At 43.9% G+C, this 17002-nt stretch overlaps 1 protein-coding gene across 3 annotated transcripts in view; it reads left to right on the top strand.

The window, feature by feature from the left end:
• MARVELD2 (MARVEL domain containing 2) overlaps nt 1-8552 on the top strand; it is a 32330-nt gene extending 23778 nt beyond the window's left edge. For 2 of the 3 annotated variants that reach the window (XM_033179796.1, XM_033179797.1), the window contains exons 6-7: nt 6419-6469; nt 7515-8552. In XM_033179796.1, coding sequence (XP_033035687.1) covers nt 6419-6469; nt 7515-7637 — 174 coding nt within the window. In that variant the 3' untranslated portion in view covers nt 7638-8552. The remainder of the gene's footprint in view (nt 1-6418; nt 6470-7514) is intronic. The other variant, XM_033179798.1, reaches the window with a different exon arrangement.
• The last annotated feature ends 8450 nt before the right edge of the window (nt 8553-17002 follow it).

Raw genomic sequence — 17002 nt, forward strand, 5'->3', positions numbered from 1 at the left:
TTGAACCCAGGCATGCAAGACCCTAGACAACATGGTGAAACCCCATGTCTACAAAAAATATAAAAATTAGCCAGGCGTGATGGCATGCACCTGTAGACCCAGCTACTCAGGAGGCTGAGGTGCGAAGATTGCCTGAACCCAGGAGGTTGAGATTGCAGTGAGCTGTGATTTTGCCACTACACTGCAGCCTGGGGGACAGAGTGAGACCATGTCTCAAAAACAAAAAACAAAACAAAACAAAAGAGGAGATATGAGATACGCTACAAATGTGAGCTGCTGGGCACACACATCAGACTGGTAGCTGTGATTATGACATAGAGGAAAACCAGGAGTAGAAATGGTGGTTACAGGGGACTTAAGCTTTTTTGTAGTGCTCTTCCTCACCCCCCACATTTTTCACATTTTGAAATAGGAGTATTGAAATAGGAATGCCTTATAATCTGTGCCATTTTTAATTATTTATTTATTTATTTATTTTTTGAGATGGAATTTTGCTCTTGTTGCCCAGGCTGGAATGCCATGGCATGATCTCAGTTCACTGCAACCTCCGCCTCCCAGGTTCAAGCTATTCTCCCACCTCAGCCTCCTAAGTAGCTGGGATTACAGGCATGTGCCACCATGCCCAGCTAATTTTGTATTTTTAGTAGAGATGGGGTTTCACCATGTTGGTCAGGCTGGTCTCGAACTCCTGACCTTATGATCTGCCCGCCTCAGCCTCCCAAAGTGCTGGGATTACAGGCGTGAGCCACCGCACCTGGCCACCTGTGCCATTTTTAAATCAGATGTACTCTTTTTTTTTTTTTTTTTTGAGACGGAGTCTTGCTCTGTTGCTCTGTCATCCAGACTGGAGTGCAGTGGCGCAATCTCGGCTCACTGTCACATTTCCCTCCCAGATTACATGATTCTCCTACCTCAGCTTCCCAAGTAAATGGGACTATAGGTGCATGCCCAGCTAATGTTTGTATTTTTAGTAGAGGCAGGGTTTCCCCATTTTGGGCAGGCTGGTCTTGAACTCCTGACCTCAGGTGATCCGCCCACCTCGGCCTCCCAAAGTATTGGTATTACAGGCGTGAGCCCCTGCATCTGGCCCAGATGTACTCTTTTTAATTGAGATCTCATTCACATATAAGAAATCTACCCTTTTAAAGTGTACAATTCAGTGAATTTTAGTATAGTTACAGAGTTGTGCAATCAGCACCACTCAAATTCCAGAACAGTTTAATCACCCCAAAAAGAAATCCTATATTGGCAGGGGGCAGTGGCTCATGCCTGTAATCCCAGCACTTTGGGATGCTGAGGCAGGCAGATCACTTGAGGTCAGGAATTTGAGACCAGCCTGGCCAACATGGTGAAACGCTGTCTCTACTAAAAATACAGAAATTAGTTGGGCACATTGGCGGGCTGAGTAATCTCAGCTACTTGCAAGACTGAGGCAGGAGAATCACTTGAACCCAGGAGGTAGAGGTTGTCCAGCCAGGGCAACAGAGCGAGACCCTGTCTCAAAAAAAAAAAGAAAAAAAAAGAAAAAAAAAAGAAACTGTTACCCATTAGCAGTTATTTCCCATTCTCAGCTCTGTCCAACCATTGACAACCACTAATCTACTTTCTGTCTGAATGGATTTGCCTAGTTTGAACATTTCATATAAATCCTTTGTGTCTGGCTTCTTCATTTTGCATAATGTTTTCAAGGTTCATCCATATTTTAGCATAAGTCAATACTTATTCCTTTTTGTGGTGGAATAATATTCTGCTATATGGATATACCACATTTTGTTTATCCATTTATCAAGAGATAGACATTTGGTCATTTCCAAATGTCTATATAGACATTTCCACTCATTGGCTGTTATGAATAATGCTGGTTGGAATATTTGTGTAATATTCTCTTTTTAAAAGAGGCTGTATTAATCTATTACATGTATAATTAGATTTTAAAAACACAGCTTTGTAAAAACTAAATGTTGGTCTGGCTGTGGTAGCACATGGCTGTAGTCCCAGCTACTCAGGAGGCTGAGGCAGAAGTCACGTGAACCCAGGAGGCGGAGGTTGCAGTGAGCTGAGATCGTGCCACTGTACTCCAGCCTGGGCGACAAAACCAAAACAAAACCAAAAAAACTAAATGTCAAATTTATGTATGGGAACACACACACACACACACACACATATATATATATAATTTTTTTACCTGAGAAGTTGGGTATCTTTGCTTCGACCACAGACTGTTAAGTGTACATTTAAATCACTTATCATTATGAGTTAACTAAGCCAAATGTGTATTGCAGTGACATTTTCCTAACCCTGGAGCAATGGAATGGTGTTGGCTAAGAGACACCAGTACAGGAAGCAAGAGAAATTCAGCAAATATTGAGGTTCAATGTCAGTACCATTTGGAAAATAAGCAAGGCCCACGGGTCTAAGAAGGGTGACCTAGTTTAGAGGCCGTCAAAGGAGTGCAGGAAGGCATGAGGCCCCAGGAATCTGGATCAGCGCAGGTTGGGAGGAGCAGGCTTGTTTGGAGAAATAATGCAGAAAGTTCTGACCTGCAAGTCCAGGTGTGATGGCTCACACTTGTAATCCTAGCACTTTGGGAGGCTGAGGAGGGTGGATCACCTGAGCTTGGGAGTTCGAGACCAGCCTGACCAACATCGTGAAACCCCGTCCCTACTAAAAATACAAAAATTAGCCAGGCATGGTGGCACGTGCCTGTAATTCCAGCTACTGGGGAGGCAGAGACAAGAGAATTGCTTGAACCCGGGAGTCGTAGGTTGCAGTGATCCGAGATCACGCCACTGCACTCCAGCCTGGGCGACAGAGCAAGACTTCGTCTCAAAAAAAAAAAAAAGAAATCCTGTCTCAACTAAAAATACAAAACTAGCCAGGTGTGGTGGCACATTCCTGTAATCCCAGCTACTCGGGAGGCTGAGGCGGGAGAATCACTTGAACCTGGAGGCAGAGGTTGCAGTACACCAAGATCGCACCATTGCACTCTAGCCTGGGCAATAAGAGCGAAACTCCATTTAAAAAAAAAAAAAAGTCGGGGTGCGGTGGCTCACGCCTGTAATCCCAGCACTTTGGGAGGCTGAGTCGGGCAGATCATTAGGTCAGGAGATCAAGACCAGCCTGGCCAACATAGTGAAACCCTGTCCCTACTAAAAACACAAAAAATTAGCCAGGTGTGGTGGCGGGCACCTGTAATCCCAGCTGCTCGGGAGGCTGAGGCCGGAGAATGGCTTGAACCTGGGAGGCAGAGGTTGCAGTGAGACGAGATTGTGCCATTGCACTCCAGCCTGGGTGACAGAGCGAAACTCCGTCTCACCAAAAAAAAAAAAAATAAGAAAATCTTAACCTGTAATCTTTGAGCCAACACCCAGTGGTATCTGGTTTGTGTGCTTTAAAATGGACAAGGGCTGCAGCACGTGGTCTGCAGTTGGGAAATCAAGAGGGTTCTGATGAAATACAGGCTAAGACCAAGTCTCCCCATGATGTTTCCACCCAGTATCACCAACAGCCATTACCTGTGATTTTTAACAAGACAGGGCTTGTAAGTAACCCAGTGGCAGGCCCGCGGTTGTTATTATCAGTGTATCCTCCAGTCCTTATCTAAAGCAGAAATATTAACTGTATTACGAAAGTTAGCTTCTCCTTGGCCACAGGCTGAGCTTTGTCCTGGGCAGGAGTCCACAGGCTCATTCATTTTCCCACCATGTCCCCATGGAAGCACGTGAGGCATTTCAAAGTCCAGTGGGCCTGTTTGGAGGCAGGTTCTCTTACAGACATGGTTGTGCACCCCTGAAAAATAGTCACATGACTTTTCTGAGCCCATAAAATAGAAATATTGCCCCAAACAATCCCTCTGGTCCTTACCACTCCTTAAATTCAGTGACAGACTCTAGATGGATGTTACAGCTCATCTCTGCCTGCGTCTCCAGCACAGCAGTGCTAACCCCAGCAGTAAGTTTATTCCTCGGCCGGGCGCGGTGGCTCAAGCCTGTAATCCCAGCACTTTGGGAGGCCGAGACGGGTGGATCACAAGGTCAGGAGATCGAGACCATCCTGGCTAACACGGTGAAACCCCGTCTCTACTAAAAAATACAAAAAAAAAAAAAACTAGCCGGGCGAGGTGGTGGGCGCCTGTAGTCCCAGCTGCTCGGGAGGCTGAGGCAGGAGAATGGCGTGAACCCGGGAGGCGGAGCTTGCCGTGAGCTGAGATCTGGCCACTGCACTCCAGCCTGGGCGACAGAGCGAGACTCTGTCTCAAAAAAAAAAAAAAAAAAAAAAAAGTTTATTCCTTGTCCAGGATCTGTTATTACAGATTGCAATTAAATCACCAGGTTTATCTTCACTGCTGGCAAGCATTCAAAACACAAACATACTCATGATCTCAGTCTGTAAAAGAGATTGAAGAATTAAAATTATTCGGGCAAGGGGGCTCGTGGCTGTAATGCCCACACTTTGGGAGTCAAGGCAGGAAGATTGCTTGAAGCCAGGAGTTCAAGATGAGCTTGGGCAATATAGCAAGACCACGTCTACTCACAAAAAAATAAAAATTAGCAGCCGGGCATGGTGGCTCACACCTGTAATCCCAGCACTTCGGGAGGCTGAGGTGGGTGAATCACAAGGTCAGGAGTTCAAGACGAGCCTGGCCAACGTGGTGAAACCCCATCTCTACTAAAAATACGAAAAATTAGCTGGGCGTAGTGGTGGGCACCTGTAATCCCAGCTACTTAGGAGGCTGAGGCAGGAAAATCGCTTGAACCCAGGAGGGGAAGGTTGCAGTGAGCCAAGATTGCACCACTACACTTCAGCCTGGGCGACAGAATGAGACTCTATCTCAAAAATAAATAATAAATAAATAAATAAAAATAAAAATTAGCCAGGCCTGGTGATGTGCCGTATAATCCCAGCTACTTGGGAGGCTGAGACAGGAGGATCACTTGAACCCAAGAAGTTTTGGTTACAGTAAGCTATTGCACCACTGCACTCCAGCTTGGGCAACAGAGCAAGACCCTGTCTCAAAAAAAAAAAAGAAAGAAAGAAAATATACTGGGAAAAGGATATGGATCAGTGATGGAAAAGGTTCTCAGGGCAAGCTTTTATTTTATTATTATTTTATTTATTTATTTATTTTTGAGATGGAGTCTCACTCTGTTGCCCAGGCTGGAGTGCAGTGGCGTGATCCTGGCTCACTGCAACCTCCGCCTCCTGGGTTCAAGTGATTCTACTGTCTTGGCCTCCTGAGTGGCTGAGATTACAGGTGTGAGCCACCATGCCTGGCTAATTTTTGTATTTTTAGTAGAGAGGGGGTTTTGCCATGTTGGCCAGGCTGGTCTCGAACTCCTGATCTCAGGTGATCCACCCACCTCAGCCTCCCAAAGTGCTGGGATTACAGGTGTAGGACAAGCTTTTAGAACTATAAATTATTGGCTGGGCACAGTGGCTCACACCTGTAATCCCAGTACTTTGGGAGGCCGAGGTGGGCAGATCACTTGAGGCCAGGAGTTCGAGACCACCCTAGGAAACATGGCAAAACCCCATCTCTACTAAAAATACAAAAATTAGCTGGGCATGGTGACGCACACCTGTAGTTCCAGCTACTTGGGAGGCTGAGGCTCAATAATAGCTTGAGCCAGAGACATGGGAGGTTGCAGTGAGCTGAGATCGTGCCACTGCACTCCAGCCTGGGTGACAGAGGAAGACTGTCTTGAAAAAAAAAAAAAAACCTATAAATTATTATATTTATTTATTTATTAGGTTTGCTTTGTTGGACAATCTCTATGCATAGGTGTGCATGGATGAATGAGGGCATTGCTGTAGTAATCTGTTCCCTTTGGATAGACCATTCAATTCCTTAACAAAGTTCATATTTATTATAAAACTTTAGAAAAAAGTTACAAGAAGCCTTATATTAGCTATTTTCAAAAGTTACATACTGTCAAACTGCTTAACCCCAACACCTAATAACTCGAAAAAGAACTTTCCAAAGGGGATGAACTTTCCAAAAAGGATGTACATAATCATAACTAATGTGGTTATTATGTGGCAAGCACTTTAGAAGGATCATTTCAAATAAGTGAACCTTCTTACAACCTTTTGAGGTCATTATGGTTTTATTTCCATTTTACCAATAAGGAAACAGAGCTTGCCAGCCGTGTGACCCTGGGCAAGCTATGTATCCTCCCTAAGGTCCTGGGGCTTGGGACTGGTTGCATGTGGTCAGGGCCCTTTCTCTCTTTTATTGCCTGGGCCTAGCAGATAGTAAGCCCTCAAATATTTGCCTGTGAAATGAATTTTTGTGTGTCACTGTTTTCATTATTTTCTTAGTTAAAATTGTTTTTTGTTCTAATTCTCAGTGTGCTTTGAGATATGATTTGAGTAAATGCAAATGTTTTAACTTAAGTATACAATATATTATTTTTAGGAACATGAGAGAATTTCAAGAATCCATGAAGAGTTTAAGAAAAAAAAGAATGTGAGTAAAACAGTTTTCTTCTTCAAACTGTATTCTTATCCAGGTACATACATGATAATTGACAGACTCTAGATTCTGTTAGCTAAAATAGTTCCTTTTTGTTATTTCGTGAGATGCTCCTTTTAAGGGAAAATGGCTGCTGGATGCCATTTCTTGTCATGTCTGTTCTGAATACATTTTGCTGTGTCCTGATTTAGCAACCTAGGGAAATGAGCATTGATCGGGAATTCTCCACCTGTTCCTTCAAGATGAACTGATTTTACATCTTTCCAGCTCTAACTTAATCTCAAAATCAGTAGAGGTGGCTGGACACTGGCTCAGGACTGTAATCTCAGCACTTTGGGAGGCCAAGGCGAGTGGAACGCCTGAGCCCAGGTGTTTGAGACCAGCCTAGGCAACATGGAGAATCCTTGTCTCTACAAAAAAAATACAAATATTAGCCGGTAATGGTGGCACACACCTGCAGCCCCAGCTACTTGGGAGGCTGAAGTGGGAGGATCACTTGAGCCTGGGAGGCAGAGGTTGCACTGGGAGACAGAGTACGCCACTCCACTCTAGCCTCGGCAACAGAGTGAAACCCTGTCTCAAAAAGAAAAAAAAAATCAGTCAAGGCGGTAGAGACCATTTATTAATATTTTCTATACTTATTACTTTTTTTTAAAGAGATGGGATCTTGGCATGTTGCCTAAGCTGGCCTCAGACACCTGGGCTCAAGCAATCCTTCTACCTCAGCCTCCTGAGTTGCTGGGACTATAGGCACATGCCACTGTACCTGGCTTCATTTACTTTTTTATGTACATCAGATAGTAAAATGAAAGGTGCCTCAGCTCTTTGTACTTCTGTTTGATTTTGCTGTGAATCTAAAACTACTCTAAAAAAAAAAAGTACATTTAAAAAGTGTGTAAAGAGCTTAACTGTTACTCTGAGTTCGGAATCTGCTGTAGAGACTTTTGTTGTGTATGATCATTTCCTGTGACAATGTATGTTTCTGTGTTTTTCACTGAGGAAGCCAAGAGCCAAAATAATACTTATATTTATTTTACAGGATCCTACATTTCTGGAAAAAAAAGAACGCTGTGATTACCTAAAGAATAAACTTTCTCACATAAAGCAAAGAATTCAAGAATATGATAAAGTAATGAATTGGGATGTACAAGGTTATTCTTAACCCTTATTTGAAACCAGTTTTTATTTTATTTTATTTTAAGATGAACTCTTGCTCTGTCACCCAGGCTGGAGTGCAGTGGCATGATCTCGGCTCACTGCAACCTCCACCTCCTGGGTTCAGGCAATTCTCCTGCCTTAGCCTCCCCAGTAGCTGGGATTACAGGCATGCGCCACCACGCCCAGCTAATTTTTGTATTTTTAGTAGAGACAGGGTTTCACCATGTTGGTCAGGCTGGGGAACTACTTTTTTTTTTTTTAAATAACAAGTTTACTATTTATTTACTGCCTTTTTGATGCTAGCGTCTGTGGTAGATAAGCAAGTGCTTCCCGAATCAGCTTCCAGTTGGTTTAACCAGTATGGAACATTAACGATTTTACTCAAACATTTTTAAACAAATTCAGATGCACTAAGGGCATTTTCTAAGAATGGAAAAAATCCTTTGTTCATCTGTGACCAATTTCATATTCGTCTATCGCATTTAAATGTGTCGTCATTTTAGAGATTGTATCCCGGCGGTGCGATGGGCAAGTGGACTATCAATTCTGGTGCTGCTTTTTCCTTTTTCACTCAGGCAGGTTCCTAGGATTTTTCTAGGACAAATTTCTCTTCCTAGAGAAATTCCTAGGGGATTTCTAAAGGATTTTTCTAAGGGATAATGGGTGACATCTTTCAGAGGTGTCATTTATTCCCTTGAAAGGTATTTGAATCCCAGATCAACATTTTCAGACATCCTGATCTTGGGCAAATTGCGTAATCTTTCTGTGCCTGTTTCCTCTTCTGTAAAATGTGGCTAATAATAGTCCCTTCCTCACAGAGTTGTTAGAATTAAAGGAGTTACTAATATGGTAATAACTATATTAGTGTTTGTGAAATCTACAGAAGTGTTTGTGAAATGAATAAATTATAAAGAATGAGTCTCAAGAAAAGGTTCTTAATGAGCAAGCCCAACTTACTTAACCAAAAGCCTAAGTGTCTGGTGCCTTTCTCTTTTGTGGTGTTAACTCATGGCCTTAGCCTGATGCTTCCCTGTGTCTCTGTGGCCCCTGGGGTTCCACATGGCCTCCCTGTCCTTCTTCAGTGTGACTGTGCATCTCTCCATCTCCCCATAGTCCAGCCTGCCCTGGACACATTGAATTGTATGAATTGTATGAATATTGCTTTTCTTTTCTTTTTTTTGAGACGGAATCTCACTCTGTCGCCCAGGCTGGAGTGCAGTGGCGTGATCTCAGCTCACTGCAAGCTCTGCCTCCTGGGTTCCTGCCATTCTCCTGCCTCAGCTTCCTGAGTAGCTGGGACTACAGGCGCCCACCACCACGCCCAGCTAATTTTTAGTAGAGATGGGGTTTCACCGTGTTAGCCAGGATGGTCTCGATCTCCTGACCTCATGATCTGCCCGCCTCAGCCTCCCAAAGTGCTGGGAATACAGGCGTGAGCCACTGCGCCCAACTGTTATTCCTTTTCTATCCCCTTGGGACATACGTGCTACAGTCCCACGATGTAGCATTTCCTTGGAAATTTCCTTTGAATTTTTGAATTTTTGGGATGCTTCCTCTTCTCTTCCCTTCCCTTCTCTTTTCTCTTCTCTTTCTCTTTCTCTTTCTCTTTTCTTTTCGACGGAGTTTCGCTCTTGTTGCCCAGGCTGAAGTAAGTGGTATGATCTCGGCTCACTGCAACCTCTGCCTCCTGGGTTCAAGCAATTCTTCTGCCTCTGCCTCCCAAGTAGCTGGGATTACAGGCACCCACCACCATGCCCAGCTAATTTTTTGTATTTTTAGTAGAGACAGGGTTTCACCATGTTGGCCAGGCTGGTCTCGAGCTCCTGACCTCAGATGGTCCACCCACCTTGGCCTCCCGAAGTGCTGGGATTCAGGTGTGAGCCACCGTGCCCAGCAGGGATGCTTCATCTTTCTAAGAATTATCTTGGCTTTGGACTTTATTCATGAGAAATGTTTTATTTCTGTTAATATGAACAATAGACCGCCTTAACAAAGCTTTTTTTTTAAAAACAAAATCGTTCTTGTTGGATTTTATTCATCAGCATCTATCATGTAGATAAATTCCCAGGTGTAGCATTACAGCTTCTGACTAATATAGCTGCCATTCAAACAATTAATGTTCAAAGAGTTTTCTGAAGTGAGGAAACCAAAGAAAAGCATGTGGAAAAGCAGAAGCTTAGAAAGTTGTGGTCACTAAATACACTTCCTAGTTTTTATTTGTCAGTGAAATCTTTACGCATTCATTGTTAATATTTTAATTCTGTGGCTTCCCAACCTGTGCTGTGTCTGAGGGGGTAACACCTAGGGAAGCATGAGGCCCCTTACGGGACCCCCCAAATGGATGAACATCACTTTCCCTTTTATGTATTGAGCCCTGTGTTAACATTTCACTTAAGAAGAGCACTAGTGCTTTAAAAAAAAAAAAAAAAGAGGTAAAATATTACTATTTTGATAGACTGTAGAGTTAGATTCCTGTCAAAGTGTTAAGGAAATTGAATGTTGTGAAACTTGTAAAATAAAGTTTATAAATGTAAATGCTAATCTTTGAAAAACCAATGTAGTAACACTGATTTGTAAATGCTGTGGTCAATCCCTTAGGTGCGTTCAAGTTTCAGTCACCTGTCGTGTGTGTGTGCCCTTTTATGTTTGCCTTTCTAGCATTCCTGTGTTCACTGTGCATGTTCCTGAAAATATTTTCACTTGTCAGATAATAAACTGGAAAGTCATTGAAAACCTGTAGGTCACAGTGCTTAGGTGACTCACTGTTTCCCTTCCCCCATTATTTGCAACAATTCCAAGTCCAGGCCACTGTATTAGTTTCCTAGGGCTGCCATGACAATGTACTACAAACTGAGTCACTCAAAACAACTGAAATGTGTTGTCTCACAGACCTGCAGTCTTAGAAGTCTGGAAGCAAGGTGTCAGCTGGGACATGCTCCCTCGAAAACCTGTAGGGGAGTCCTCTTCTAGTTTCTGGTGGTTTGCTGGCCATGTTTGACATTCCTTGGCTTGTAGATGCATCTCTCCAATCCTCCATTCTTGCATGGCCTTCTCCCTGTCTTGGCCATACCAGTCATATTGAATGAGAGGCCCACCTTCTCCAGCACGACCTCCTGTCAACTCATTACATTTGCTAGGATGCTCTTTCCAAATAAGGTCACATTCTGAGATACTGGAGGTTAGGAACTTCAGCGTTGTCTTTTTGAGAGGCCACAGTTAAGCCTGTAATAGCTACCTTTGGCAAGTTACAAGATTCAGAAAGAAAAGTACTTCCCTGTACATTTTCTTTCTTCCATATGATTTTTTATTTGATTTTTTGAGACGGAGTCTCACTCTGTCGCCCTGGCTGGAGTGCAGTAGTATGATCAGCTCACTGCAACCTCTGCCTCCTTGGTTCAAGCAATTCTCCTGCCTCAGCCTCCCAAGTAGCTGGGATTACAGGCACCCACTGCCACACCCAGCTAAATTCTATATTTTTAGTAGAGACGGGGTTTCATCTTATGTTGACCAGGCTGTTCTTGAACTCCTGACCTCAAGTGATCTGCCCGTCTCGGCCTCCCAAAGCAGTCCCCCTGCCTCAGCCTTTCAAAGTGCTGGGATTACAGGTGTGAACCACTGCACCCAGCCCTTCCATATTATTTTAACATGTATTCTAATTTGAAAATTAACATGAGGATATGTCAGTAAATCTAAAACTTGAAAAAAGTATTTGCCAGTTATGTGTCAAATGCTTTTATTGTGCCAGATGTGTTAGCATTAAAGATACAGAAATCAGTGAAATAGGTGGAGACTTTGGGGGTGGTAATGAAGTACATATCAGAAATTGTTTCTGATATTGAGATGCATCGAAGTTTGAAAGATACAACACAGGGAAAGTCTGTAATTTTTTCTGACCATTTTTTTTTAACTACTATAATTTTTAAAAATAATGAGTATATTCGGCCGGGCGCGGTGGCTCAAGCCTGTAATCCCAGCACTTTGGGAGGCCGAGACGGGCGGATCACGAGGTCAGGAGATCGAGACCATCCTGGCTAACACGGTGAAACCCCGTCTCTACTAAAAAAATACCAAAAACTAGCCGGGCGAGGTGGCGGGCGCCTGTAGTCCCAGCTACTCGGGAGGCTGAGGCAGGAGAATGGCGTGAACCCGGGAGGTGGAGCTTGCAGTGAGCTGAGATCCGGCCACTGCACTCCAGCCTGGGTGACAGAGCGAGACTCCGTCTCAAAAAATAAAAATAAAAATAAATAAATAAATAAAAATAATGAGTATAAAAGCTTAGAAAATAGAAAACAAAAGTCCCACCAGTATCAATTCTACTCCCTGGCAGTATGTACTTTTTGGAGTATACCCTCCCAGACCTTTGTGATGTGTATAATTATTTTTTTACAAAAATGGCTTTAGACATTTTATTTTATTTTTGAGATGAAGTATTGCTCTGTCACCCAGGCTGGAGTGCAATGGCATGATCTTGGCTCACTGCAACCTCCACCTTCTGAATTCAAGTGACCCTCCCACCTCAGCCTCCTGACTAGTGGGGACTACAGACGCGCACCACCCTGCCCAGCTAATTTTCGTATTTTTAATAGAGATGCGGTTTTGCCATGTTGGCCAGGCTGATCTTGAACTCCTGACCTCAAGTGATCCACTCACCTTGGCCTCCCAAAGTGCTGGGATTACAGACATGAGCCACCACACCTGGCTGTAAAATCACTTTAAAATTGTCTACTTTAATTCTTTCAATGGGTTTTTTGGGGATTTTTGTTGTTGTTGTTTTGATATGGAGTCTTGCTCTGTTGCCCAGGCTGGAGTGTAGTGGTGCTATCTCCACTCACTACAACCTCCACCTCCTGGGTTCAAGTGATTCTCCTGCCTCAGCCTCCTGAGTAGCTGGGATTACAGGCACATGCCACCATGCCCATCTGATTTTGTATTTTTAGTAGAGATAGGGTTTCGCCATGCTGGCCAGGCTGGCCAGGCTGATCTTGAACTCCTGACCTCAAGTGATCTACCTGCCTTGGCCTCCCAAAGTGCTAGGATTACAGGCGTGAACCACCGTGCCCGACTGCTTTCAATGGGTTTTCAAAGGAGGTTATGACAGATCTGCTCCAGCATGTAATAGACCACCTGTCCTATAATAGACCAACAAACTGGGGGTAGGCAGAAGGTAGGAGGGATGGTTTAGCCCCACAGAAGGAGAAGGTGAACTTCTGAGCTCATCACAACCAAGACTCCATTTCTTACTATGTGACCTTGACAAATGAACATCTCCAGCCATCAGCCTCCTTAACTGTGACGTGGCGATAATAATACCTGATGAAATTGTTGTGAAAATTAAATAATGTAAAACACCACAAAGGTCCTTGCTCAATAAATGGTGGCTAGATACTCAAAATATACTTTCCATTGTGTAAAATAATAAGGTGGCTATAGACTCTCAAAGTGACTATTGTTTTGAATAATAATTTATAAAAAGCTTTTTTTAAAAGTCTATGGGTAATATATTTATTATAGAAAATTGATCAGGTCAGGGGCGGTGGGTCATGCCTGTAACCCCAGCCCTTTAGGAGGCTGAGGTGGGTGGATCACTTGAAGCCGGGAGTTTGAGACCATCCTGGCCAACATGGTGAAACCCCGTCTCTATTGAAAATACAAAAATTAGGCCGGGCGCGGTGGCTCAAGCCTGTAATCCCTGCACTTTGGGAGGCCGAGACGGGCGGATCATGAGGTCAGGAGATCGAGACCATCCTGGCTAACACGGTGAAACCCCGTCTCTACTAAAAAAATACAAAAATCTAGCCGGGTGAGGTGGCAGGCACCTGTAGTCCCAGCTACTCCGGAGGCTGAGGCAGGAGAATGGCGTGAACCCGGGAGGCGGAGCTTGCAGTGAGCTGAGATCCGGCCACTGCACTCCAGCCTGGGCGACAGAGCGAGACTCTGTCTCAAAAAAAAAAAAAAAAAACAAACTTAATTCTGTTTACCCTGTAATTTGTTTAATAGATAACCCCACCACTTAAAGGTTATGGAGGAACTTAAGTTATTGCAAGATATTACACCCATAATAGGCATTTACCAAGACAGTTTGAATTGTAAGTGGTATACAAGGTGTTGATCTTTTTGCACAAAGCACCCTTTTATGCTATCAATAAACAATAAATATCTGTAATAATCAGTTATGGGGAACTTTGGGTAGGAGGATTTATCAGTTGAGGTTCTTAGTTATAAACCACAGGAACCAAAGTTGGTTGATTTAAGAAGAGGAATGTAAAGCTGGGCGCGGTGACTCATGCCTGTAATCCCAGCACTTTGGGACCCCGAGGCAGGCGGATCACGAGGTCAGATCGAGACCATCCTGGCTAACATGGTGAAACCCCGTCTCTACTAAAAAATACAAAAAATTAGCCGAGCATGGTGGTGGCGGGCGCTTGCAGTCCCAGCTACTGGGGAGGCTGAGGCAGGAGAATGGTGTGAACCCGGGAGGCGGAGCTTGCAGTGAGCCGAGATCGTGCCACTGTACTCCAGCCTGGGCGACAGAGCAAGACTCCGTCTCAAAAAAAAGAAAAAGGAATGTATTTATTTATTTATTTAATCTTTTGAGATAGAGTCTCACTCTGTCACCCAGGCTGGAGTGCAGTGGTGTGATCTTGGCTCACTGCAGCCTTTGCCTCCCAGGTTCAAGCGATTCTCCTCCCTCAGCCTCCCAAGTAGCTGGGACTACAGGCATGCGCCACCATGTCCGGTTAATTTTTGTATTTTTAATAGAGACAGGGTTTCACCATGTTGGCCAGGCTGCTCTTGAACTCCTGGCCTCAAGTGATCCGCCAGCCTCAGACTCCCAAAGTGCTGGGATTACAGGCCTGAGCCACTGCATCCAGGCAAGAGGAATTTATTAACACACATCATAGAGCTTACAGAATTGCTGGGAGAGCTGGAGTTCTGAGTTGGGGACTATGCAGCAGGCGCAATGTCCAAAATCATACCTAAAAGGCCCTCTGATGAAAACAGCTCCCCTGCTCCTGCTACCCAGTATGCCAAGTGTGTCACCAAGCCTCTTGTCTCCCTCGGATGCTGGAAGCCCCCAGGACTCAGCTTCCGAGTGATCCAATGTGAGACATGGCTTGGTGGGACGGAGGTCAGGTGCTATGCTCCGGTTGCAAGGGAGGCTCAGGGAGCAAGGGCCTTTATAGCTTCAGTTTCTGGGTGGGGCTTCCCATCGGCTTCATCAGTAGGGAACTCCCCAAAAGTATGACGGGATTTCTATGCTGACAGCCGGAAAGAATAACCAATATCTCCTACAGAATACTAGTTGTCCTAACTGTGAGTGTTGGGGATTATCTTACTCATTTATGAATGGGTCAGATATATAAATGACAGCCACTGCCAGAACATCCCCAAATTGAAAGCTTCCAGGGCTGAGAGGAAAGGCACAAAGGGTCCCCCCTGATGTCATAGATACAGAAGATGTGTTTCTGGCCTCCAGCTTTGAGATTCAGAAAACGTTATCACCTCAAAAGCATTGCAATACAGTAATTTCTCAGCCTCTCCAGTTTAGGAGAGGCTGTAATCCCAGCACTTTGGAAGGCTGAGGCAGGCAGATCACTTGAGCTCAGGAGCTCAAGAACAGCCTGCACAACATAGTGAAACTCCCTGTCAACAACAACAACAACAAATTAGCCAGAGGTGATGGACACACATGTAGTCCCAGCTACCTGGGGATCTGAGGTGGAGGATCGCTTGAGCCCGGGAAATTGAGGCTGTGATGAGCCATTCATGCCACTGCACTCCATCCTGGGTGACAAAGCAAGATGCTGTCTCAAAAATTTAAAAAATCTTCCTATTATACGCTCTTATACACCTGTACTTCTCATTAAAATGAGTACAATTGTTTGCCAAAATACATGCACAAGAATGTTCATAGTAGCTGTACTCATGATAACCCCAAATGGGCAATAAGCCAGATGTCCATCAATAGCAGAGTGGTAGAAAGGATAAATAAATTCTGGTAAAGCCACATTGTGGAATACTACAGAGCAATAAAAAAGAATGAACTGCAGTTAAATGTAAACTATGACATCATGTTTTGTCTTAAACATAATCTGGTTAGAACAAAAGTTAGACAAATGCATTTTGGCTGGGCTCAGTGGCTCACACCTGTAATCCCAATGCTTTGGGAGGCAAGGGAGGAGGATTGCTTGAGACCAAGAGTTTGAAACCAGCCTGAGCAACATAGCCAGACCTGTCTCTACAAAAATAAAATAAAACAATTAGCTGGGTGTGGTGGCGCCTTGTCTGCTACTGCGGAGGCTGAGCTACTGGGGAGCTACTGGGGAGTCCTAGCTACTGGGGAGGCTGAGGCAAGAGGATCACTTGAGCCCAGTAGTTTAAGGTTGCAGTTAGCCAAGATTGTGCCACTGCACTCCAGCCTGGGTGACACAGCCAGACCGTCTCAGAAAAACATAAACAAAAACAACGAAAAAAGAGAAAGTGTTCCATTTATATAAAACCCCATATAGGTAAAATTAAGTGATAGTGATTTGCGTCAGAATAGAGGTTGCTTTGGAAGAGCAAGCATGAACTGGGAAGCGGCATGAGGGAGTCTCTAGGGCGCTACACTGCTTTGGATGGAAGTTACATGGATGCATACTTTTTTATTTTTATTTTTTGAGAGGGTGTCTCACTCTTTTGTGCAGGCTGGGAGTGCAGTGGTGCCATTATGGTTCACTGCAGCCTCAACCTCCTGGGCTCAAGTGATCCTCCTGCCTCAGCCTCCCAAGTAGCTGGGACCACAGGTGCATGCCACCATGCCCAGCTACAGGATGCATACATATGAAACATGGTAGAACTCTATCCTTGAGATGCATGCACCTTGTGCACTTAACATGTGCCTGTTATATATCAATTACAAAGTATTTTATTAGTGTTTTAAACAATATGAGTTACTAAGCAAATAATTATTGAATATGTATTTTAAAACATTCTCTTTATATAAGAAACCTATTAAATGATTAAAGATATGTTTTAATACCTCATATTAAGGAAAAATATATTTAAGCATTAGAAATTTATGTGTTAATCAAGTAACTTGTGCTTCAAATGCTATTTGGAAGTATTTTTCTATTACTTCAGGATCCTATTTTTCTGGCATATATATGCCATCTTTAAAAATAATTAAATTTTAGGTGGGCCACCGTGACTCATGCCTGTATTCCCAGCCCTTAGGGAGGCTGAGACAGGCAGATCACTTGATCTCAGGAGTTTGAGACCAGCCTGGGCAACACGGTAAAACTCTGTCTCTACAAAAAATACAAAAATTAGCCAGGCATGGTGGCATGTGCTTATAGTCCCAGCTACTTGGGAGGCTGAGGTAGGAAG

This window comes from Trachypithecus francoisi, unplaced genomic scaffold (assembly GCF_009764315.1).
Source record: "Trachypithecus francoisi isolate TF-2019V2 unplaced genomic scaffold, Tfra_2.0 Lachesis_group2, whole genome shotgun sequence".
NCBI classification, from domain to species: Eukaryota; Metazoa; Chordata; class Mammalia; order Primates; family Cercopithecidae; genus Trachypithecus; species Trachypithecus francoisi.